This window comes from Aristolochia californica, unplaced genomic scaffold (assembly GCF_029961685.1).
Source record: "Aristolochia californica isolate CCGP_79_NKW_82.1479 unplaced genomic scaffold, dmAriCali1.0.hap1 SCAF_8, whole genome shotgun sequence".
Taxonomy (NCBI): Eukaryota; Viridiplantae; Streptophyta; class Magnoliopsida; order Piperales; family Aristolochiaceae; genus Aristolochia; species Aristolochia californica.
Window position 1 is genome coordinate 38,602,661 of NW_027182279.1, and position 27,661 is coordinate 38,630,321.

General features: G+C 34.0%; 2 protein-coding genes across 2 annotated transcripts in view; both read left to right on the top strand.

The window, feature by feature from the left end:
• LOC137938888 (probable aquaporin PIP1-5) overlaps positions 1-10,988 on the top strand; it is a gene marked incomplete at its 5' end in the record, with an annotated part of 28,672 nt that extends 17,684 nt beyond the window's left edge. Inside the window, 2 exons of the mRNA XM_068783981.1 lie at positions 10,667-10,808; positions 10,893-10,988. Of these exons, the coding sequence (XP_068640082.1) occupies positions 10,667-10,808; positions 10,893-10,988 (238 nt within the window). The remainder of the gene's footprint in view (positions 1-10,666; positions 10,809-10,892) is intronic.
• Positions 1,876-4,063, top strand: LOC137939335 (protein neprosin-like). Its single transcript, XM_068784617.1, has 8 exons — positions 1,876-1,936; positions 2,056-2,090; positions 2,193-2,375; positions 2,473-2,559; positions 2,647-2,866; positions 3,021-3,139; positions 3,222-3,278; positions 3,362-4,063. Exons 1-8 carry the CDS (start codon positions 1,876-1,878, stop codon positions 3,887-3,889), a joined length of 1,290 nt encoding a protein of 429 aa, XP_068640718.1. The 3' UTR covers positions 3,890-4,063.
• Positions 10,989-27,661: the final 16,673 nt, after the last annotated feature.

Consider the following 27,661-nt stretch of genomic DNA (forward strand, 5'->3'; position numbering starts at 1 on the left):
CTAAACCCTAAACACTAATTCCAAAACATAATACCCTAAACCCTAGACCCCCTAAACCTTAGAAGCCCTAAACCCTAAACCCTACACCATAATTCCAGACCCTAAACCCAAAAAACCCTAGAGCTAAAAAACACCAAACCCCCAAAACCTTAAAAACCCTAAAACATCAAACCCTAAACCCTATCGCCTACTAAACTCTAAACCCTAAACACTAATTTCAGAACTTAATACCTTAAAAGCCCTAAACCCTAAACCCTACACCCTAATTCCAGACCCTAAACCCAAAAAACCCTAGAGCTTAAAAACCCTAAACCCCCTAAACCTTAAAAACCCTAATCCCTAAAATACCCTAAATCCTTAACCATAAACCCTAAGCCCTAATTACAGGATCCTTAAATACCGAGCACCAAGCCCTTAAAATCATCCCTAACACGAATCAAGAATTTAGACCCCAAACCGTAACCCTAAATCTCACAATTATGCACAAATAACCCCCAATTAGGCACTGAAAATAAAATTAAATCAAATAAAACACTAATTTAATGAAAAAATTAGGGTTTAGTCATACCTTCTGAAATTTGGGGAAAACCGAAGTTGAAGGGTGAAATCGATGCCTAATCGAAGTAGAAATTAAGCAATCGATGCCCAAATGTCAAAATCGAAGAAAATCGAAATCGAAATGGGAAAATCGAACGAAATTGGAAGGTATTTTGGGGGAAAGGAGAATAGCCAGAGAGAGAAGGGAGTGGGAGGCTGAAAGGGAGAAGAGAAGGAGAAGAGAGAGAAGAAAGGGAGGTCGAGAGGGATAAGAGAGAGAGAAAAACGGAGAGCGAGTCCAAGAGAAGAGAGGGAGGCACGGAGACAAGAGAGGGGGTGCGAGAGAGAGGGCGAGTCCGAGATAAGACCGAGAGACGGAGGCCGGAGATGAGAGGGAGCAGAGACGGAGGCTGCAGACGAGAACCCGAGAGAAGAGAGGCAGCAACAACGTCGGGGGTGCAAGGAGACGAGAGAGGGAGTGCGGGAGAGAGGAAGAAAAAAAGGGAACCGAGGACACCCGAGAGAGGGGGGTGCGAGGAGAGAGAGGGGAAAAGTAAGCGTCGCGCGTCCTTCATCTCAAAGAAGATCAAATATGGCCTTCTTTGAGATGAAGGATTTTAATCCGTGGAGATGAAGAACCGCTTCATCCCCTGCAGCCAGATGAAATGTCATCTGCGCTCCACTAACAACTTTAAGTGTTGAAGGGCGTCATGCGGTTGAAGATCATCTTGGACTTCAAGTTGACTAACCCCCCTAATGAGAGCATTTTTAGGACTTACTGTAAAGTAAACGAAGAGGCAAGTTTCAGTGCTGCCTCCGTCAAATGCTGGAAATACCTACAGTAAAAATAATCCACTCCTATATGATAGAAGAAGCTAAATTACCACGAACTGATCGAGTATATTAGAACACTTGTTACTTACATGCCATCCGTGTTACGTACAGGGCCAGCATTGGTAACTTCCGCGTAGTAAGGACCACCTTGTGTTACCTTCTCTGCATACTGAATGACAATAAAACCTCACCTGTTTGCATTCAATGCATGCACCAACCTGTCATCACATGGTTGAAAGAAAGCCCAAGAGGTGTAAAGGTAATATTCTCACTCAGTCTCACGAAAACTCCTTGGTTTATCATGACAATGATCCCTGTTTCACTACTGTTTGAATCGTTCATAAAGAACTGGTCTATTCATATAATTCTATTATAACATCACTTTTGTTTTATAATGAGATTGGTTCCGTGAGTAAATGCCATTTATAAAACCAGTGATCACCTGCCAATAAGAGCTTAGTCCCGTTAAAGGTATTTTTAGATTTTAGTACTCCCGTCATATCCATGGCCGATGCGAATTGCTACTGTTACTCTGACCACCGGGAAGAAATTAAACGGATCGCGTGTTCTATCTTGCTATTTAATGCAGAAATAAATTTCCCACCAGAATTGTGTTCGCTCCACCAAGAAAATATCGAGGAATTAAGCGTCCCACTCCTATAAATAGGCTACCTTGTAATTCAGTGTTCATAGCAAGAAGTTCTAGTAGGAATCTACAGGTCGTTTATCTTTTTAGTTTGTTGTTTTGTTCATTCATTCCAGTAAGCCGAAAAGTTTCTTGTAGTTATTTTCTTACAGAATCAATAATCTGATACTTGTAGGAACTACACGGAGACTCCGTAGCCATGGCTCGTCTGATGAATATTAGTTTATTCACGTTGTTACTCATTTTAGCTTTCGTTTCCCACGGCTTCTGTGATGATTTTGATGTATCTGTGGAAGAGTATGTGCGGATGAAGAAATACCTTGCTTCTGTGAACAAGCCCCCGGTGACGACGATCACGGTGAAATTTCTAAACGCACGCTGCCTATTATCGTTTTCAAATATTTTAGTTACTTTTTCTGAAGGTTAATGCATTCCATTTCATCCTATGGAAGTAGACCAAGGCCGGAGATGTTTTCGATTGTGTTGATATAAACAAACAACCATCTCTGGATCATCCTTTACTCAGAAACCACACAGTGCAGGTGCAAATTTTTCCTTTTGCTCATAATTTTTTTAGGTTTCTGATACTCTCTGTTACAGGAGTTTTGATAAATGAATTCGTGTTACAGCTCGAACCTCCTTCATTTCCACCTATGAAGAAGCTCAGGCCTTCATCCTACATTAGCATGATGACAGAAAAAGACGACGAAGGTTGCCCACTGGGAACAGTTCCAATGATAAGAGTCCACATGAAGGACTTGCTAAAATTTGGTTCAGTGGAGAACTACAACAGCAAGTATGGACGAAGTGGCTACCAGCCCTTGGGCCAAGGAGCAAAACATCAGGCAAGTATCCTTCCTATAAACAATTCCGAATTTGTTCTTTAGATATATTGTTTACAGAAATAATTGTTACGTTTCATTTGTGTCATTCAGTATGCAACGAAGAGAATACTAAGCGAATAATCATTTGTTTCATTTGTGTCATTCAGTATGAACTCGAGTGACAATAAATGTATGGAAGCCAGTGATTAATACCCAAAACAATGAAGTATTCAGTCTAGCCCAGTTATGGGTCGTCAATAGTGGCCCTGTACGTAACACTATAGAAGCCGGATGGCATGTAAGTAACAAGTGTTCTAATCTACTCGATCAGTTCGTGGAAATTTAGCTTCTTCTATCATATAGGAGTGGATATACTGCAGGTATATCCAGCATATCACGGAGGCAGCACTGAAACTCGGCTCTTCATTTACTCTACAGTAAGTCCTAAAAAAGCTCCCATTAATCTTTCAGTAAAGATCATTCCCTGTTACCATCAACTAATGTCTCTATGGTGTGGCAGGCGGATAATTACGCAACCGTAGACTGCTATAACGTTAAGTGTGGGTTCGTCCAAGTACACCCAAGAATAACTCCTGGAATGATATTGCCAAAGGTCTCTACTAAAGATGGAACTCAAGAGGAAATCACCATTTCCGTGTATAAGGCTAACAACCCTAGACATTGGTGGCTCGGGTACGAAGACAGTAATGGTTATGTATCAGTTGGGTACTGGCCAGAGAACCTCTTCAACTCTCTAGTTAATTACGCAAACAGGATCACTTGGGGAGGAGAAACTGCTTCTTTGGTTAAACCAGGAGTAACTTATGCGCCAATGGGGAGTGCTAGATTCCCTTCTGAAGGCTATAGAAAGGCAGCTTATATGCGTAATATGAAGGTGATAGACAGTAGCATGCAGTACGTAGATGCCCCAAGTAATCTTATTCCAAGTACACCAACACCACAATGCTATCAGTTAGGAGACAACGCGGCTGATGTTCCCACGCTTGGCCCACACTTCTATTTTGGAGGACCCGGGGGAACTTGTTGAACTGCACTTCCATGGCGGCACTGAATCACGAACCCTAATCATCTACCAGTGTCATCTACTAGTAGTTGTAGTAGTTGTTGTCATATGTAATAAGCAGATGGCGTTGTGTAATAGCTTGTCGAAAGTTTATATTAAAATAAATGGGTACTTACTCTTTGGTACCTAATATGATCATCCAATCTTATTCTTGGCATATCAAGCGATTGAAGTCATAGTGAATCAAATATTTTAGATGGTGGAAACCCCCACTTCACCACATTAAGGCTTAGCTGAACACGATTTCCTGTGGATCTATACTCGTTGCTATCATTATAAAATAGACACATAATCCTTCTTCACACAATCCATACAATGGTCTCATCATACCACCCTTGGCTCCACTAAAAGATCCTTGTTGCATATTTACCATTACATAGCACTCCGATTATATTTAAATTTAAGAAATATTTTTTGTATCAAATAAACCAATAAAATTAAAGAAAAACAAATCATTGCATATAGGTTATTTAAATATGTCTATGTTATTTTTTTTGTTTGATATAAGTTACTAATAAATATTGCAAATTGAATTATGCAATACGAAAAAAATACTTTAAGGAGTTTAAAGAATAATTTAAAGCATATTTTCTTAATTGAAATTTAGAGTAATTTTATATTATAAATAAAAACATCTTCATTTTTTTAATTTTTATATAATGAAAATATATATTACTTAGATATTCATTATTATTTATGTTTAGTTAAAACTTATCTTCTGTTTAGCCATATCTTTCATGTTTCAACACCTGCCAACCTTCGTACAACTCAAACCCAATAATTGATAATTTTCAACACCCAAAATTATAATTTTTTCATAACAATTTTTTAATATTAAATATTATAAAAATATATTTTATGCATTAAACTTCACAACTAAAATTTTATTAATAACAAGATAATCATTTTATTACTTGTGGTTTTCTTATCAATGCACTCATGTTGGTTTGATGGTTTCTAATTAAAATTAAAATAAAAATAATATAAAAATCTTAACTTAAGAAAATCATTTCTCTTTCATATGAGAAATATTAAAAAAAAACTCATCTAAATTACAATACCACCAATCATTTTTATAATTATTGTGACAAATGACACCTCAATTTTATGATATTTCAAAGCCTAAAATATAAAAAAATCATCTTCACATAAATTAATCCATCATCTCTTAAGCATTATTCATATCCTTAATTAATTTTAGATAATCCTCTCTCATTATTATCTACCCACCAAACACCTTTGCAGTCTCTCTCCAAATTCTTCCAAATTTCTCCTCTCTCAATTCAAGCCACATGGCTACACGTGGGTAAACGTTAGGACAATCACAGTCTACACGTGGCAACCAAGATGAGGATAGGGTTTTGGTGAGGGTGCCCTTTCGTTGCTTTCCTTGTCACAGATGTTGTCGTAGGGCCCACTTAGAGGTTATTTGTCCCTGAGGATTGAATTGTCTGGTCATGAATGTCATAAGTGGGCCACTCCCACATATAAGTATGAGGTCTATGAACCATATACCAATTATATGAAATAAGTAAATGGGTAAATAAATAATAATAATATATAAAATTCTTGAAAATTTTAAAAAATAAGAACATATTTATAATATATGAAGGTAGTAAAAAATTATAAAATAAAATAAATAACAATATCCTCCTAAGTATATAAAATTACAAGAATACCCTTACAATATCGATAAATGGGTAAACCGATAAACAATAGGCATTACCTGATTCCATTTTTATATAAGAATACCCTTATTTATGTCAATTAGTGGAGGTTATTTTAAGTAAGGGTGTAAATGGGTAATGGATGAAACAAGTAGTGTGTATTCTATTATCCGCTCTATTTACCATACCTTTGTTCTGTTAATCATCTCACCCGTATGGATAACTGCTTACTTTGTATATGATTTTCTTACCCGTTTACATATGAGTTAATAAGTAAACGTATATATAAATAGATAATTTAATTTTATATTATTTTAAAACTATATAAACATGGTAATAAATAGTTGAAAATAATTAAAATTAAACTACAACATCACATAAGATTTATATAAATATAATAAATTATTTTAAAACATAAAAACTATTTAAAATTATTAAAAATAGTTTGTTATTCTCTACTCTCTTCCTTCTTCTAGGTTGCATACATATTCTATAGAACCGAAATATCCATTATTTATATCTATTTTGTTAATAAAGTGGGTGACGGGTAATTGGGTAAATTAACTCGAATTCATAAATTGGAAAAAAAATTATTTTTTATTTTTTATAATTAAGGAGTAAATAGGTTAATTGGGTAATCAGGAAAAATTGCTATCCCTAATTACAGATTTGGTAGAAGGATAACCAATTTAGATGAAAAAATCTTGTTAATCTCTTAAACTGAAGGGTAGAAATATTTTTCTTATGATACATATTCCCAAAAAAAACTTTAAATAAAATCCTATTACTTTTAGTGACTTATTAGAAAATTAAAAAAATATTTTAAATTTTTCTTAGGAAAGTTAAATGGACCTTTTATTGCATCTTCTAGGGAAATATATAAAAATTAATAATCAATCTAATATATTATTATACTTATCGATAAATTTTTAATCAAATAAAATGTCAAACACAAAATTGCAATGAAAATTGCTTCATGCTCAAAGTATTACAACATAAATATTTATTCAAAAATTTTTTATACAGTTTTCTACCCCATCTTGGTAGGAAAATCTTAGTTAGAAAATTATATGATTTTTAATAAGAATTTTCAATTAGAAAAATATTTAAAAACAACATGAGACACTAATAGTTCATAGAAACTTATTTTTATAAACTGTATTTTTAATTTTTTTCAAAAGCTACGAGGAAGGAGAGTTTAAGGATTTTTATTTTTTTACTTTATGACCTCGCACGTGTGAAATCATTTTCGCGCGGGGGAGGGGGGAGATTATTTCTCCCCTAATTTCTCCCTTGGTTCTGGTTTTTCGCCGAGACGAGGAGGAGGGAAGGGGGTTATGGCGCCGGGGAGGACCTGTCATCGGGGATGACGGCTGTGATGGAGGCGGCGGCGGCGGCGACGGAAGCGACGGTGACAGAAATGGCAGCAACGGAAACAGAGGCGACGGCGAGGAGAGGAAGAAATAGAACGGACAACCACAGTGGTGACCGAAGAGAACAGTTGTCGACGACGGTAGAGGCGGCGACAACAGCTGATGGGAGGGGAGGAAAAAATTCCCCCCCCCCCCCCCTCGCTCTCACTCACGCTCCCGCTCCCCCACTCCCGACCCGATACAGATCCCGACTGACCTCGAGCCGGCTCGGGAGCCGACGAACCGAACCTGGCTTCTATCGAACTCGACACGTTAAGGTAAATGAGCCGATTTCAGAGCTCGAGCTCGGATCGAGCTCGATAGATTACGAATCGAATTGAGCCGGCACCGAGCCGAACTCGAGCCGCTCACGAGTCGGCTCGGTTCGAAGCCACCCCTAATTGTGGAACCTTTGTTCTTGTTTTCACTGTCTTCTCTGCCACTGATGCCAAGAGAAACGCCAGGGATTCTGATGTTCCTGTAAGTATTAGTTAAAAAACCGAATCTTCTTCCTTTATAGTGATCTGAGTCCTTCAAATGTTGAGTTTGTTTACTATTCTTTCAAAAGGTTTCTTGTTCTGATAATATGCCATCTCTGTTGACTAATTCTTGAATCTTGTTCTATGTTCTTGATAGTTTCTCCAAGCCACTTAGATTAGATTTTACTTCTCCTCATCTTTTTTCCTAGGTCGTGGATTTCCTTCCGGTGGCCTTTGGTTCTGCAGTTCCTTCTATTTGTCTTCTACAACTCTTTGCTAGTAGAATCTACAACCTTAGCCTAAACTGCTTCAAGAAAACAATAGGCACCAACCACCATGTCTCATCTCAATATTCCAAATTCTGATAAATTTGAAAGACCACCCTCACTCTCATTCCTGAATGGTTTCTCCATATAAGGCTTCTCTACTTTTAAAATGGGTTATCCATGCTTTTCCTTGGATGCTTGCTTTTTACTCAAAGTTGGCACTTGTTTCAAGGGTAGGGGTGGCTTCGAACCGAGCCGGCTCGCGAGCGGCTTGAGTTCGGCACGGTACCGGCTCGGTTCGATTCGTTATCTATCGAGCTCGAGCCAAGCTCGAGCACCAAAATCGGTTCGTTTACCTTAACGAGCCGAGCTCGACCGAAGCCAGGTTCGATTCGTCTGCTCGAGGTGAGTCGGAATCGGTATCGGGATTGGGAGTGGGATCGAGAGCGAGGGGGGGGAGATTTTTTCCTACCCTTGTCACCGCCGAACCCCTCCCGTCGGCTGTTGTCGCCGCCTCTATCGATGTCGCAACTGTTCGTTGGCCGTCTCTACCACCGTCGCAGCTGCTCATCGGCTGCCTCTGTCGCCGTCCGTTTGATTTCTTTCTCTCCTCGTCATCGCATTTGTTTCCGTCGCCATTGCTTCCGTCATCGTCGTTTACGTTGCCGCCACCTTCGTCATCCCTGACGATAGGTCCTCCCCGGTGCCGTAACGTCCTTCCCTCCGTGTTGTCTCGGCGGAAAACCATAACCTAACTTCAGGGGAGAAATTAGGGGAGAAATAATCTCCCCCCTCCTCCGCGCGAAGATGATCTCGCACGTGCGAGATCATAAAGTAAAAAAAAAAAAAACTTTTTCCTCTCAAAAAAATTTAAAATAAATTTTATAGAAATAAGTTTCTATAAAATATTAGTGTCTCATGTTTTTTTAAACATTTTTCTAATTGAAATTTTTTATTAAAAATCATATAATTTTCTAAGTAAGATTTTCGTACCAAGATGGGGTAGAAAACTGTATAGAAATTTTTTGAATAAGTATTTAACAGTTGATGCTGTAATACTTTTAGCATGAAGCAATTTTCATTGTAATTTTGTGTTTGATATTTTATTTAATTAAAATTTTATCGATAAGTATAGTAATATATTATATTGATTATTAATTTTTATTTATTTCCCTAGAAGAGACAATAAAAGGTCCATTTAACTTTCCTAAGAAAATTTTAAAATATTTCTTGTAATTTTCTAATAAGTCACTAATAGTAATAAGATTTTATTTAAAGGTTTTTTTGGGCATATGTATCATAGGAAAAATATTTTTATTTTTTCCTAGAATATAAATTTTCATCTAGGGGGATTCAAAAATTACAAAACAAGCTAGACAACAATTGGAGTAAAAAAGATTAATATTGGTGCATTTTAATCCATTATTGAAATTCAATCCTGAACCTCCCCTATCATTATATTTTTTTAAAATGTATGCATAATTTTATATATAATTTATTCAAACCCACCCCTACGGGCGAGATCATAAACAAGGAAAAAAAAACTCTGTCCCTTCCTCATGGCTCTTAAAGAAATTGAAAAGATATTTTAGTAGAAATACGTTTCTAGAGACTATTAGTGGTTTTTTCAATAAATGTTGAAAAGACATTTTTAGTAGAAATATAGGGACCATTAGTGCCTCATGTTTTTTCAAAATATTTTTCTAATTATAAATTCTTTTTAAAAAATCATATAATTCTCTAAGTAAGATTTTCTTACCAAGATGGGTTAGAAAACCATATAGAAAATTTTGAATAAGTATTTGACAGTTGATGATATAATACTTTAAGCATGAGGCAATTTTCATAGCAATTTTGTGTTTGACATTTTATGTGATTTAAAATTTATCAATAAGTATAATAATATATTAGATTAATTATTAATTTTTATTTATTTCCTTAGAAAAGGCAATAAGAGGTCCATTTAACTTTTCTAAGAAAATTTTAAAATATTTATTGTAATTTTCTAGTAAGTCTCTAATAGTAATAAGATTTTATTTAAAGGATTGATAGTTTTTATTTGGGTGATTGTAAATTGATAGTGATATTTCATTTAATTTTGTTGTGTTTGATTATTGTATGGAGTTTATTTATAATGTTATACAGTGTATGGAGTGTTTAGACTATTTTATGGAGTGTATAAACAATTTCATGGAGTGTTTATGGAATGTATAAACAATTCTATGGAGTGTTTATGGAGTGTTTATGCAGGTATTATGTATATTGATTATGCCCAATTTTAAGTAGAGGTCATGCCGAATTTTATACAAGTATTATATATATAGATTATGCTCAATTTTAAGTAGAGGTTATGCCCAATCTTATACACGTATTATATATATAGGTTATGCCCAATTTTATGTAGAGGTCATGCCCAATTTTATGTAAAATGTATGTATAATTTTATATACATTTTATTCGATATATATTTTTTAAAAAGTTTTAAATGAATGTTGAGGCTCGAGCTTGGCTCGAAGCTCGGCTCGAACTCGTTGGGCTCGTGTTCGATTGCAATATTAGGCTCGAGACGATGCTCTGCTTGAAGCTTGGCTCGAAATATTTAAATCAAGCTCGGCTCGAACTTAGGTAGGTTCGGGCTCGGCTCGGCTCGATGCTACCCCTATTCAAGGGTCCCTCCCCCATAACCTTTACCCTGAAAAAATGGAAATTTGATCCTCCAAATGCCCACTGCACGTGATATTATTGATGTCTTTCAATTATTTAAGGGCAACTTCATTACTCCTGTCCTTCTCTATCTTTTTATCTTAACTCCATTATTGACTTTGTGCTCTCCTTTCAAGCTTGGTGTATGGGAAATGTAAACTGAAATGCTAATCTGGTTGATGGAGTCTAACTAAACTGTTTTTTTATTATAACAGATCCTTGCTCCCTTGCCTATTGGGTTTGCTGTATTCCTGGTACACTTGGCCACAATCCCCATTACTGGAACTGGCATTAACCCTGCAAGGTCCCTTGGAGCAGCGATCATCTACAACAAAGACCATGCTTGGGATGACCATGTAAGACTCCAAATCCATCAATTCACGTGTTCTAATTGGCTTACATCAGATGTGTTCTAACTGTTTCTTTTTTCTTATTTACAGTGGGTTTTCTGGGTTGGTCCGTTCATTGGTGCTGCTCTTGCTGCAGTCTACCACCAGATTGTCATCAGGGCCATCCCATTCAAGACCAAGTCTTAAGCTCGTAGCTTTTCTTTTTCCCCTTGTAATCTTGGTTTGTGTCCTCTTCTTCTTCTTTTCTTCTTCCTCTTGCTGCTGAGTTGTTTAAGTATGAAGGTTTTATGTAATTGTGTAAATTATGGAATTTACTATTGGGGGGGAGTAGTCAACAAAACGAAAATTTGATTTTCATCTTCATCTCATGCATCTATATGATCTTCATCTTTCGCAATGGGTGTTAGTGTGGACAAGTTCACCTTCATCTTCATCTTCGAAAATTAAAACCACTGATTTTATTAATTATAAAAATAAGTTAATTAAACCAAGTGTTTGAGTTAACAATATTTTAATTACCACTATTAAATTACAAATACAATAGAGTAAATAAAAAATAAATATGATCAATGAATAAAAAAGTATTATATTAATAACATAAGATAGATTTTTTACATGGTATTAATTAATAATATATTTTGACAAAATTAAAAGTAATTAATTAATCAAATGCATACTTTAATTATATTTTATTTACCAAAGACTTATATATGAAGTTTAATATAGTAATAAAATTTAACAAAAGTAATAAATAAATACATATACAACTTTATTAATAACCTAAAAGAAATTATTCTAATAACGAGTTCGTTCCTTTAATATTAAAATCATCAAGTTACAAGTTTAGTACATATAAATGACGCACGTTCAAAAGTAATAAGATACAACCATCATTTATCGTTCCACATGGAAGTCGATATGGCATCTCGAAATTGTGCGGCTCTTGTGGATTCTAATGCACTCTGCCTCCGAAAGCATGTTACTTAGCTACCCACATCCTCAAGACCATCGCAATCGTCGCTGTCTGTATCATCCATTGCACCTAATTGGACCGCATCACCTCCTCCACCGAACTCGCCACCCGAATCATCATCTTCATCTTCAAATATATCATCATAATCCTCTCCACGTATATAATTGTGCAATATGCAACAAGCATGTACAATTTTCACCTGGATCTTAAAAGAAAATGGAGGAGTGCCTTTTAACATTTGAAATCGAGCTTTTAAAGCACCAAAAGTTTGCTCAATAATATTCCGTAAAGATGAGTGTCTTCGGTTGAATAATTCTTTTTCATTTCTAGGAATATTATCTCCAAACTCTTGCAGATGATACCGGGTTCCTCGATATGGAGCCAAAAATCCTGGAAGATTTGCATAACCAGCATCGACTAGATAATATTTTCCTATAATAGAAATTATATACTACATAAAATAATTGAAGATAAAATAGATAAAAAATGACTGCATAAAAATATATTACTTACCTTCAGGTACAAAGATTTTATCTCGGTGAGTCAATGCGTCCTTCAGTACACGGGAATCAACTGTTGATCCCTCCCATCCAGCAAGTACATAAGTGAATTGCATGTCAAATGAACATGCTGCCATCACATTTTGTGAGAGATATCATTTTCTATTCCAGAACCTTGGTTGATCTTCAAGTGGAATGTTCGCTTTGATATGAGTTCCATCAATAGCTCCAATACAATCCTAATTATACATTTTCAATTAATATTGACTAACTTTGTATATTAATCTAAAATTATTTAGTTATAGGAAGTGATGTTACCTTGAAGTACGGATAAAACATTGAATTGGTTAAAATCTTCGAGTGTGTGCGTTCCGAAGGTCGTTTGACGTAATCAAAGTGACGTTTGAGGATTGCATCCAACACCTTGTTGAAATACTTACTTATGGTCTAGTTTGATCTATCAAATATCTCTGCTGTGACACTATAAGATTGTTGTTGACCAACAATTAGGAGGAAATATGCAAGTTGTTCTTCAAATGAGATGGTCTTTGTGGTTGATAAAAAACCCTTTACTAGTAAGTATATCTGCCAATTTGTGAAATACTAGTTGATTCATCCTGTAAACTTTCCCAAATTTAACTGGTGATTTGTCTAGTGCCTTTTGCAAATACAATGGACCATTCATCCCACAAGAACGTGGTACACGTCTGTTGCAATGGTACATATAGTATCTTCCCATGGCGATAAACAAAGTTGTGAATGCAACCATAGTTGCAACCTGTTCTTCGTCTGTCATAGTATCCATGGAAATCTACAAATTCAATCGCCTAAATGTCATAAACACAAGTAAACATCAATCTTCAATCATAACCTATTTGCAATCACACCTATACACAAACATATTCATCCACATTCCCACATCCTACATTCAATCACATCCCTACGCAACCATATTCATTTAATTGTTTACATCCATACTCATCTACCATATTCATCCATGCAATATATAAACACAACAACATATCAAATTTAAATACTAACCATACTAATAAGTCTTGCAACGTCATAATTCAAACATCATACCTAATACATAACAATATTCCAAAAAAATAGTGTATTTATAATGCATTACAAGTAGTTTTCAAAACAAAATTTAAGCCACTCGACTTGCTCTTCCACTGTCATCTCCGCAAACATGACCTTCTTACTTGGCGTATCCAACCATAAAAGAGCGTGAAACTTCAATTCTGCAGACAGGTTCGGGATTTCCCTGAGGGCTTTGACCCAATCTCTTTCAATATCGAGCTCTTTCTCTTTAGGCTTCATCATGAAATTCTCAAATGTTTGAGCTATTCGATCCATTGCATTAATGAATCTACTAGTGTCATCATCGGGCATTTCGGCTCTCTTTCTACGACGACTTGAAGATGACCGCTTACTTTTTTCAGATTGATTACCTGGAGACTCATCCATGCTTAATAATGGCGATGGAGTATCCCTAACTATATCAACATCCTCGGGCTCATCCATCGGGACATGTTCCGATTCATGGATGAGTTCATCGGCCCGATCTACAAAGGTTGCACCTCCTTACCCTACGGCTATTGTGTTTCCCACCACCACAGCTAATTTGTTGTATAGGGGGACAACCTTCACGTCTGTACTTCTCAACATCTTTATGCTCCTACAAGAATAAAACATCATTTATACGTCTTGGAATAGAATTATACTAACGCGAAAAACATAAAAAATATGTTATAGTACATCATGATTTACTAACCTTTATGTAGTCAAGCCATATAGAATTACATGCAGTAACTCGTTGTGTGGTTGCATCCCAACCGAACCCACTAGTGTTGATACAACTTGTTACCGTTTGGTATGTTTTCTTCCATGATCTTTTTCGATTCTTCACCGGCTTAACAGTCTTTTTATTGACTGCGTCTTCATTGAACTTATTAACACAGTCCATATATACCTCATGCTTCCATACCCTGTTAGGCAACTTGTTCCCTAGATTAACCTGCTCGACCAAGAGATCGAGCATTTTGCTATCGTCTTCGAAGGTCCAAATGTCATATGGTCGACTAGTTGGTTGTCTTCTTGCAGCCATGTATAATCTAAATCCGAGACAGTCCTCATGAAAAAAACTTTATCAGACAACCTTTACCCGTCACAGAAACACAAACCATTAAAAATAGAATACCATGTGGTGGATATGTATAACACCCGAATCTCCTCACCACATGGCAAAAACATTCCATAGTACTTCAAAAATTCTCAACAATATTCTCAAACATTTCAAAATTAATTAAACTATTTTCACTACTGCATATGCACTAAACAATGAGAAAACACACACATCAAATCCAAATTCACCGAACATCTCTGGTAGAGCGCCATATAACTTCGCAGTCACTACGAACTGTACCTTGTCAGTGATGGGGGTCGAGTTTTGTTGGCTAATGGACGCCCGTGTAGGCAACCCAGCCTTGTTTGAATTGGACTCAAAAACCCCTAATAAAACCTAAACCATAAACCATCAAACCCTAAAGTCAAACCCTATCAGCTACTAAACTCTAAACCCTAAACACTAATTCCATAACATAATACCCTAAACCCTAGACCCCCTAAACCTTAGAAGCCCTAAACCCTCAACCCAAAAAACCCTAGAGCTTAAAAACACAAAATCCCCAAAACCTTAAAAACCCTAAACCCCCTAAACCTTAAAAATCCTAATCCCTAAAATACCCTAAATCCTTAACGATAAACCCTAAACCCTAATTACAGGACCCTTAAATACCGAGCACTAAACCTTAAAAATAATCCCTAATACGAATCAAGAATTTAGACCCTAAACCGTAACCCTAAATCCCACAATTATGCACAAATAACCCCCAATTAGGCACTACTTTAGTGAAAAAAAATTAGGGTTTAGTTATACCTTCTGAAATTTGGTGAAAATCGAAGCCGAAGGGTGAAATCAATGCCGAATGGGAAAATCGATGCCTAATCGAAGTAGAAATTAAGCAATCGATGCCCAAATGTCAAAATCGAAGAAAATCGTAATCGAAATAGGGAAATCGAACGAAATTGAAAGGTATTTTTGGGAAAAGGAGAATAGCCACAGAGAGAAAGGAGTGGGAGGCTCAAAGGGAGAAGAGAGAGAAGAAAGGGAGGTCGAGAGGGATAAGAGAGAGAGAGAGAGAAGCGAGAGAGAAAAATGGAGAGCGAGTCTGAGAGAAGAGGGGGAGGCACGGAGACGAGAGAGGGTGCGAGAGAGAGGGCAAGTCCGAGAGAAGACCGAGAGACGGAGACGAGAATCCAAGAGAAGAGAGGCAGCAGCGACGTCGGGGGCGCAGGGAGACGAGAGAGGGAGTGCGGGAGAGAGGAAGAAAAAAAGGAAAATGTGGACACACGAGAGAGGGGAAAAAGAAGCGTCACGCGTCCTTCATCTCAAAGAAGATCAAATATGGCCTTCTTTGAGATGAAGGATTTTAAACCGTGGAGATGAAGGACCGCTTCATCATCTGCATCCAGATGAAATGTCATCTGCGCTCCACTAACGACCCCCCCCCCCCCCCCCCCCCCCCCCCCCGGTTATATTTTCGATTATGTTTTCTTTAAAGAAATTCAAAAACAAGGAATCCAATGAAGCACCTAACACAATTAATCAAAATCATCCAAATTGTTAACAGCACGGGTCAAATATTGAAGTTTCCAGATGCAAAATATATCCCAGATCGCAAGTGCTTCTGTATAGAACTCCAAAGCATCCTCATGCTTCCCGTCACGGTACATCTGCTAAGCTCTTTCAATATCGTTGAACGACGCAGCCGCCATCACCATAATCCTTCCCTCCGAAAATAATCCTTTCCGGCACTAATTAATCCTTTTGATTATCTAACCACATCATATGAAAAAAAAAAAAAAAAATCGATGAAAAAGACGCACAACCGAAGCCAACAGGATGTTCCTCAAAACCCCAGGCACCAGCATCTATATGAAATTATCCTCGATACCCAGATCTTGATCCCCGACGACAGACTAATAAAAGGTTTATGTCACAAATGGGAACCGACTGATTATTTGAAAAAAAAAGGGAAAAAAAAGAGGGAAATTGAGATTCGATTAGCCTAGAAAAGAGACAGTGTCTCTGGGGTTTGAAAAAATAGAAAAAAAATGGAGGGAGAAGTCAGAGATTTTATAAGCGACGAAAGTCCGGAGGGGAAGGTTGGAGGGGGAAAGGTAGAGTTGTTACAGGCCGAGAGCTAGAGAGGAGGTGAGAGAGGAAAAAGGGAGAGGCGACAGGGAGAGGGAGAGGGAGATGGAGATGGAGATGGGAGGCTGAGAGCGTGAGGGACAAGAGAGGGAAAATGAGTGCGATAGTGCTTCATTCACTTGAATCTGGCTTTGGCACCACTAACGGTTTCTTTAAATGACCTAATTAATCAAGATGAACTTCATCTCTTGATTCATGTTGACTAACTCCCTCCCCCCCCCCCCCCCCCCCCCCTAAGACGGTTCATGTCAGAGTGGTATTGTAAAATTTGCGATCGTTGAAGAGAAGGAAAATGGTGGCAGAGTCGAGAATAATTTCAATGGGTAGGGACATGGAATTCTCTAAATCAAATGGCTTGCCTGGTTGTGTTTTTTTGTTTTTTCAATATGGTGTATAAACTATTAAAAAGAGAGAGAAAAGTAAAAACAAACCTAGCTAAGCGGGTCTTCAGCAAAATACCTAACTTAGCTTGAATGTCTGCCAAATGATTGGCACAAATAGACTTTGCACAACAATCAATGACTTTTTTTAGTCCCCTTTGATGGGCTTGTAGCCCGCTTGTAAATATTTGAATCTCTGTCCAAAGAGTTATGTTGTGGTAGAGTCAGAGACTCCAAGTGGCCTAGCAAAGGAGAAGAGGATACAACTGTTTGCATCGTAGATAACTCCTCCATAACCTGCAGGACCCAGGCAGCCAAAAGCGCTCTGATCGAAGTTTAACTTGTAGTGACCCGTTGGTGGAGGGACCCAAATAGCCATAATCGGGGGGCGAGAAGGTTGAGACTGCCCAACAACCAGTTGCTAGTTTCCTCTGAGATTGGAGCTGTTGAAACTTTTGAACACTTTTTGTGTCAGTAGCCAAGTTGTTACGTGGCTCAAGAAATACATCAGATGGATGTTAAAGCAGTATTTCTCAATGGCGAATTAGAGGAATAAATTTATATGGAACAGTCAGAGGATTTTGTAGTTCCTGGTCAAGATAATAAGGTGTATAAGTTAATCAAATCCTTATATGGTCTAAAACAAGCTCTTATGCAGTAGCATGAAAATTTTGACAAGGTGATCCTATCTTATAGTTTCAAAATAAGTGATTTTGATAAATGCGTGTATTGGAAAACATACAATAAGTCTTTCATTATTTTATGTCTTTATGTTGATGACATTTTAATATTTGGAAATGAAAATATCAAAATATTATAGGTAAAAAGATACTTTAATGATTATTTTGATATGAAAGACCTTGGGTTAGCAAATATAATTTAAGAATCAGAATAATTAAAAATGAAAATGAGATTATGTTGCGTTAATCTCATTATATGGAAAAAGTTTTAAAATGGTTCAGATATGAGAATTGTAAGCTAGTTACCACACCATATGATTCTAGCAAAAAAAATAAACAAGAATGGTGCTGATAGTGTTTCTCGGATGAGGTACTATCAAATTATTAGAAGTGTAATATATTTATCAAGCTATACCAAACCAAATGTTTCCAACGCAGTAGGAAGATTGAGTAGGTATATAAGTAGCCCTGATAAAACTCATTGGGATGTTATTAAAAGACTTATTAAATATTTAAAAGGTACTAATAATTACAGAATACATTATTTTGGATTTCATATTGTAATAGAAGGGTACACTAATGCTAACTGGATTTCTAATTTTGATAATATTAAAGCCACGTGTGGTTTTGTTTTTACAATATGTGGTGTGTCAGTCACCTCCTTCCCATCAAAGTTATAGGAGAGCAAGGTCACCTCCCTTATTAATTCCCATATTGTGCATCGAGTGAGGGAATCATATGACCTAGTCATGACCAGGTTGGATCAGCTGATTCATCAATTGAATCAGACAACTTGACTTGGTCAACTAGAATTTGACATTGTTTTGGTCTCATGTGTTATTAACCCAAGCATAAGACATAGTCCAATTGAACCTAGTTATGTGGGTTTTATAACACTAAACTCTACTTAAGGTGGAGTAGATCAAGAGGAAATAGATTTTACTTTTATATTGGGTAAGTAAAGTTTCCAATATGCCTAGGTTTACTATAAAAGCATATAAACATTGCACATAAGCTATTTTAATGTGTGAAGGATGAAATCACTTGAAATTGGCTGCCATCTTCAATTCCGTAGCAAATAAAGCAAATGTCGTGAATTAAAAAATGGTCTCCTACACTTACCTCAACACAACTTACTCACCAATGAAGATTGCTCATTTCACCTCTGAAGGTTATAGAAAGGATGCTTATATGAGGAATATGAAGTCCGAGGGCCAAAACACGAATTTAGAAGATTTAGTAATTAACCTTGATCCTATACACAAAGGAAATAACAAGGCTGATTTCCTTTCTTTTCTCACTTGTTCAGCAACAATGGAAAAGTTGGTGTTTACAACTCATTCGTTTACTACATTTGATTATATGAAGTAGGCTTAATGCAAAGCAACACAAGATATTTGGGTAATATTCAAATAGGTTTTGCTTCTATGAAATCATTCACAATAAGCACCAAGTCGTTACTAGTTTCTCATATGCAAAACTTTGTAAATTGTGTCAGCCAGGCAATTAGGGACCAAGAGAAAATATTATTTAATGTGTGTCACCCACAATTCAAGATCTATCCTAGTTCAATAGTTGGGTGCAATCTAATTCTTATGCAATAAGTAGCTTTATTGTAATCTAATTCTTATACATAGATAAGTAGTTTTTCAATCTTTAACTATATGTTTTAGTGTGGAAAGTAGACTCTAAATTAAACTTTCAAAAGGCACATCATTCTTGTCGGTTTTTTGGCATCTTAGATGTTAAAATTTTTGTTTTCTTTTTCAGTATTGGCCCAATATGTCAACTGAGCCAATCTAATTGGGTTTGAATTGGAAAAGGCTGTTGGATAGTATTTTTAGTGCTTAAACTATGACTTATATCTTCCATTGTTCAATCTATTATATACATTGTAAACTGTTCGAGATGGGATTTATGGCTCCATGTGGAGCAATTGGATGGTTACTCTATCGATTACCAAAAAAGTATCACATACTCTCTATGTATAATATTAATAATAATCACCACCATGAGATGATAGTGACAATAATTGAATATTGTAAGTCAATAATTGAGCTCAAGGTTCATCAGAAATATTCACTTGGAGTTAGAACAAATTGGTATTGAATGCTCAATATGTAGAGGTGACCATCTCTTAGCATTATTCTTATACTTTGCAGTCTCTTATTATTATCTACCCTCCAAACACCTTTGCAGTCTCTCTCCAGATTCTTCCAATTTTCTCCTCTCTCAATCCAAGCCACATGGCAGTTTACACGCCAGTAAACGTCTTTTCTGACGTAGGACAATCACAGTCTACACGTGGCAACCAAGAAGAGGATTAGGCCTGTTCACATTTGTTGTCATAGGGCCCACTCGGAGGATATTTGTCCCCTGAGGATTGAATTGTCTCATCATGAATTTTCACATATAGGTATGAGGACTATGAAGCATAGATCGATTATATGAAATAAGTTAATTCTAATATGCTTTTGATTATCATTCAAGTAAACGGGTAAATAAACAATAATAATATATAAAATTCTTGAAATTTTTAAAAAATAAGAACATATTTATAATATATGAAGGTAGTAAAAAATTATATAATAAAATAAATAACAACATCCTCCTAAGTATATAAAATTACAAGAATACCCTTACATTATCGATGAATAGAGCTTAAATGATATCATTCTTAGTCAAACAAATCATTGAGCTAATAGAAAAACTTGGCCTAATCATAATTAACCTTAGTTTTTAAGTTTCTTGGGTATGATATCTTCATATGAGGTTTGATCTTCCATATGTTGTTTATTCTGAAAACTCAATCAAATTTATGAGATTTCTTGGGTATTGATTTGATGTCCTCAAATTAGGTTTGATCTTGCATATACTATTTATCGACAACAGAATAAAAGCATATTAACTTACTATAAAATTTCTATATCAAATACTCTAGAATCCTTAATTATGTCAATTAGTGGAAGTTATTTGAGGTAAGGGTGTAAATGGGTAATGGACGAAACAGGTAATGGGTATTCTATTATCCACTCTATTTACCATACCTTTGTTCTGTTATTCTTCTCACTCGAATGGATAACTGTTTACTTTGTATATGATTAAGTAAAACATATATATAAATAGATAATTTAATTTTATATTATTTTATAACTACATAAACATTGTAATAAATATTTTACAATAATTAAAAATTAAAATTAAACTACAACATCACATAAGATTTATATAAATATAATAAATTATTTGAAAACAGCAAAACTATTAAAACTTATTAAAAATAGTTTATTATTCTCTAGTCTCTTCCTTCTTCTAGGTTGCATACATATTCTATAGATCCGAAAAATCCATTATCTATATCTATTTTGTTAATAAACTGGGTGACGGGTAATCAGGTAAATTAACTCAAATTCGTAAACAGGAAAAAAAATCTTTTATATTTTTTTAATTAACAAGTAAATAGGTTAATTGGGTAATCAGGTAAAATTCTTATCCCTAATTACAGATTTGGTAGAAGGATAACCAATTTAGAGCAAGATTTTACCATTATTGGGTGTTGTAATGCATTTTAGGAGTTCTAATATTATAGTGGTACAAGTACCACTATCAGTTTTCTATTTGATCAGTTTTTATGAACTAATCAACCTTATATTTGTAAAGGAACCAATAATTTTCGATTACAATAATGTACTCTGTAGATGAAAGAAATTACTAGAAGGGTTTAAAAGAGCCCTTAATCAAGAGTTATGTTCATAATTTGATAGTGCTTGTTTGCCATTGTTATTTTATTAAATATTTATTAATAATTTAAAATTATATGGAAATGAACCATAAGTGGAATGTATACGAGAGAAAATGTATATAACACATTAGCATGTAGTATCTGTTTGGAAACCACAAAAAATAAAATAAAGGAAGAGAAATGTATTTTTTGTTGTTTGGAGAATCTTCGAGAGAAAAAAAAATCACTATCTCTATTAGTTAATAAAATTTTTCTCACAAAATAATGAAATTTAAGGAGAATAAAATCATATATAATTTAAAATTTTAAAGAAAAAATAAACCTGAGATAAAATTTTAATCATCAATAATTTAAAATATTACTATTTTTTTTCTACGTATATCTAAACAACTTGAATTATATTTCTCTTCTATTTTCTTTCTCATTTTCCACACGCATTCAAACAAGAGAAAAAAAATTTCTCTTTCTTTTCTTTTCTTTTCTCTCCACTTTCTTTTTGTGTTCCAAACACAGCATTCTTCATAAATCCCACTGAATTCTTAAAAAAACATAACATTACTATTCCTTTTTTTTAGTTATTAAACCCAAAATCTTAGTAGATGAAAAAATCTTGTTAATCTCTTAAACTAAAGGGTAGAATTGTGAATAAACATACGAGGGTCTTAAAGTAATTTCACCTTATAAAAATAGCCGCCTCACAGTTGTGTGCCTAACTGGTTAAAAATGAAGTAAAAAAACAAACTTTTGAACGAACAAAGGAATCATTCATGAAGAACTGATAGGACAGCACTGAATCACGAACCCTAATCATCTACTAGTAGTAGTAGTAGTAGTAGTAGTGATCTGTAAGAAGCAGATGGCGTTGCGTAATAGTTTGTCGAAAGTTTATATTAAAATAAATGGGTACTTACTCTTTGGTACCAAATATGATCGTCCAATCTTCTTCTTGGCATATCAAGCGATGGAAGCCATAGTTACTGAAATGTTTTAGATAGTAGAAAACCCCACTTCAAAGATTAATGAACGACAAGATCACACTTATATTCTTCCCAATTTCTCCTCTCTCAATCCAAGCCACATGGCAATCTACACGTGGGTAAATGTCTTTGTTGACGTAGGACAATCACAGTCTACATGTGGCAACCAAGATAAGGATTAGGCGGTTTTGGTGAGGGTGCCCTTTCGTTGTTTTCCTTGTCACACATGTTGTCATAAGGCCCAGAGGTTATTTGTCCCCTGAGGATTGAATTGTTTGGTCATGAATGTCATAAGTGGGCCACTCCCACATATAGGTATGAGGTCTATGAATCATATACCAATTATATGAAATAAGTTATTCTAATATGCCTTTGATTATCATTCAAGTAAACGGGTAAATAATTAATAATAATATATAAAATTCTTGAAAATTTTAAATAGTAAGAACATATTTATAATATATGAAGGTTGTAAAAAATTATATAATAAAATAAATAACAACATCCTCCTAATTATATAAAATTACAAGAATACCCTTATATTATCCATAAATGGGTAAACAGATAAACAATAGGTATTATCTCATTCCATTTTATTTTAATAAATAGTAAAATGATAAATAAGTAAAATTACCTAATTACATACACAACTAATATTTTTTAGTGTGGAAAGTAGACTCTAAATTAAAATTTCAATCTAAAGTAAACAATTCAAGATCTATCCTAGTTCTATAGTTGGGTGCAATCTAATTCTTATGCAATAAGTAGGTTTATTGTAATCTAATTCTTATACATAGATAAGTAGTTTTTCAATCTTTAACTAAATGTTTTAGTGTGGAAAGTAGACTCTAAATTAAACTTTCAAAAGGCACATCATGCTTGTCGGTTTTTTGGCATCTTAGATGTTAAAATTTTTGTTTTCTTCTTCAGTATTGGCCCAATATGTCAACTTAGTCAATCTAATTGGGTTTGAATTGGAAAAGGCTGTTGGATAGTGTTTTTAGTGCTTAAACTATGACTTATATACATTGTAAACTGTTCGAGATGGGATTTATGGCTCCATGTGGAGCAATTGGAGGGTTACTCTATCGATTACCAAAAAAGTATCACATACTCTCTATGTATAATATTAATAATAATCACCACCATGAGATGATAGTGACAATAATTGAATATTGTAAGTCAATAATTGAGCTCAAGGTTCATCAGTAATATTCACTTAGAGTTAGAACAAATTGGTGTTGAATGCTCAATATGTAGAGGTGACCATTCAATTATTTTAATGCAATGTTTGTTGGAGACTAACACACTGCTCAGTTTGGACTCTTCTTTTTTTTTTTTTTTATTACTTTCCAATGGAACTTCTGACACAACATTGAGGTAAAATATTGAATTTATCCATACTAGTATTTTGGTTGTCAATGCTTAGAGTGAAATATTTCAGCCTTTCACATTAAAGCAAAATGTTAAGCATCTCATCAAGAAGTTGATCTCCGTATTCTAGATCTCTTCAAGGACAATTTCCGTGCATATGAGAAACTCAAACATCAAATATTTGCATCAAATAGTGAAAATTAATGTTATTGAAGAGCAGGTAGTGAAAACTTTTGCATGATTCTCACAGAAGAAATCCCACAAATAGAAATTAATATAATAGAATCTTGCAGGAGTCTCATGAGAGGATGTCTCAAAGAAGCGTTTAAGTTAAAAAGTGTTTTAGTTATTTAAGTCTTCTATTTATGCTCAGTTGTTTAATTATGATAGGACTTATCTTTAAGTGTAACTGATTCTCTGGGTGTAACTAAGACATGGGTAGTTTAATTATACTCTGATTCTACTTATTTCCTCTATTATAAAGAGAGGTTCATTATATTCAGTTATGAACAAGTATATGAAGTATTTTTCTTTTTTAAAAATTTAATAGATGTCTTTTAGCAAGTCTAAAGAAAATGCTTTTAAATGATACTATGTCTTTGGTACATACACGTAATTATTTATGCTGAAAGCATCAAGGTTATCTTTAATGTTAGAGTTTGGGTGTAATTGAGACATGTGCAGTTTAATTATACTCTGATTCTACTTATTTTCTTTATTATAAATAGAGGTTCGTTATAGTCAGTTATGAACAAGTCAATGAAGTATTTCTCTTTTCTAAAAATTTAACATATGTCTTTTAGTAAGTCTAAAGAAAATGTTTTTAAATGATACTATGTCTTTGGTACATACACGTTATTGTTTATGTTGAAAATATCAAGGTTATATCTCCAAGTAAGTTTATATTTATGATAATTGAAGTCGGATTTTCCATTTTCACTTTAGGCCTAAAAGAATCATTAAGATTTTGATATTTGAAGTAGATAGATTACACTCAAGCTCTAAGAAACAAGTTACTTTTAGGGGGGGTAGTCAACAAAATGGATTTTTGAAGTTCATGTTCATCTCCAACATGAAGATCATGTCAGTCATGTACATGAACTTCAACTTTGCACTTGGTGTTAGTGTTGACGACTTCATGTACACTGGAAAACAATTTCCAGCGTTAGTGCCCCAACATGAGAAAAACGTAAAAAAAAAAAGAATCCCTAAACCCTTACAGTACACTTAATTATAACATATCCTTAAACCCCAAATTAGGTAAAACAACCATTATTACTACATGAATAAGTTATTTAATGTATAATTAAATATATTTATATATTTATTAATTGAATTAGATATTTTATTGTGCATTCATATGGTAATTACATGAGCCAATGAAATACGCACATGATTAATTACAAATAATAAATAAATAACGTTATAAATAACAAAAACGAAAGTACTACGTCGAGTTATTAATTTATTAATAACATATGATTTTCCATTTTCACTTTAGGCCTAAAAGAATCATTAAGATTTTGATATTTGAAGTAGATAGATTACACTCAAGCTCTAAGAAAAAAGTTACTTTTAGTGTTCTAGCATGTTGAATATTTTTAATACTCTTAAATATGTTTGGAAAAGTTAATGGGGATTGCTAACATTTTTCATATTCAATTAACAAATAGTGAATTTGGTTCAGGTTTGAAAAGCAAAGAGACACTAGTAAACATAGTTGTGGTCTTCTAAATATGTAAACCTCTTGCTCCTTTGCTTGCCTTTCTTGAAGCAAAAATCTAAATTGATCAAGTTTAACTCTCTACCCCCACTTCTTGAATTATTTCGTGGAACTCGCCTCGAGTCCCTCAACTACATGTTTAAGGTTGGGACCTAAACAAGAGTTTGAACTATCGTAATATGGAAAAACAATAAGGGCAACATTTCCCTAATCTTTTTTTTTTTTTATAAAACAACATTGGGTCCACCCTCATTCCACTCCTAGTAATGAAATCATGGTGGTCTAACCAAAAGTTTAAATTACATGAACATATACGCAAATAAAATTAAAAATAAAAATATTTTAAAATATACAATAATTTATAAAAATTATTTATTAATAATATTTTTCACATTCTAAATCAATTTACACCAATTTTTTTATTCATATAAGGAATATTTTTATTTAATATGAAACTCTTCAGTAGTTTAATAAATATGTCTATGTTATTTTTTTTATTTCATTTAAGTTACTAATGAATATTGCAAATTGAATTATGAAATATAAAAAAATAACTTAAGGAGTTTAAAGAATAATTTTAAGCAATTTTTCTTAATTTAAATTACTATATATGATATTTATGTTGAAATTTTAAAAAAAATATTACAAATAAAAACCACTTCTTTTTTTTAATTTTTTATATAATGAAAATATATATTGCTTAGATATTCATTATTATTTATTTTTAGTTAAAAATTTTCTTCTGTTCTACCATATCTTTCATGTTTCGACACCCACCAACCTTCCGATAATACAAATCCATTAATGGATAATTTTCAGCACCCAAATTTATAAAAACAAATCATAAATTTTTTAAAATTAATTTAACTTTAAATATACTTTATGAATTAAACTTCGCAACTCAAATTTTATTAATAAAAAATAATCATTTTATTACTTGTTGTTTTCTTATCAATGCACTCATGTTGTGCATAGGTTGGTTTGTGAGTCTCTAATTACAATACCTCCAATCATGTTTTCCATTAGTGTAACAACTGACCCCTCAATTATATGATATTTCAAATAAAAAAATATAAAAAATTTATCTTCACATAAATTAATCCATCATCTCTTAGCATTATTCTTATACTTTGCCATCTCTTATTATTATCTACCCACCAAACACCTTTGTATTCACTCTCCAGATTCTTCCAATTCTCTCCTCTCTCAATCCAAGCCACATGGCAGTCTACACGTCGGTAAACGTCTTTTCTAACGTAGGACAATCACAGTCTACACGTGGCAACCAAGAAGAGGATTAGGCCTGTTCATATTTGTTGTCATAGGGCCCACTCGGAGAATATTTGTCCCCTGAGGATAGAATTGTCTCGTCATGAAATTTCACATATAGGTATGAGGAATATGAAGCATAGATCGATTATATGAAATAAGTTAATTCTAATATGCTTTTGATTATCATTCAAGTAAACGGGTAAATAAACAATAATAATATATAAAATTCTCAAATTTTTAAAAAATTAAGAACATATTTATAATATATGAAGGTAGTAAAAAAATTATATAATAAAATAAATAACAACATCCTTCTAAGTATATAAAATTACAAGAATACCCTTACATTATCGATGAATAGAGCTTAAATGATATCATTCTTAGTCTAACAAAATCATTGAGCTAATAGAAAACTTGGCCTAATCATAATTAACCTTAGTTTTTAAGTTTCTTGGGTATGATATCTTCATATGAGGTTTGATCTTGCATATGTTGTTTATTCTGAAAACTCAATCAAATTTATGAGATTTCTTGGGTATTGTTCTGATGTCCTCAAATTAGGTTTGATCTTGCATATGTTATTTATCGACAGCAGAATAAAAGCATATTAACTTACTACAAAATTTCTATATCAAATACTCTAGAATCCTTAATTATGTCAATTAGTTGAAGTTATTTGAGGTAAGGGTGTCAATGGGTAATGGATGAAACAAGTAATAGGTATTCTATTATCCACTCTATTTACCATACCTTTGTTTTGTTACTCATCTCACCTGAATGGATAACTGCTTACTTTGTAATGATTAAGTAAACGTATGTATAAATAGATAATTTAATTTTATATTATTTTATAACTACATAAACATGGTAATAAATAGTTTACAATAATTAAAAATTAAAATTAAACTACAAGATCACATAAGATTTATATAAATATAATAAATTAGATAAGTAGT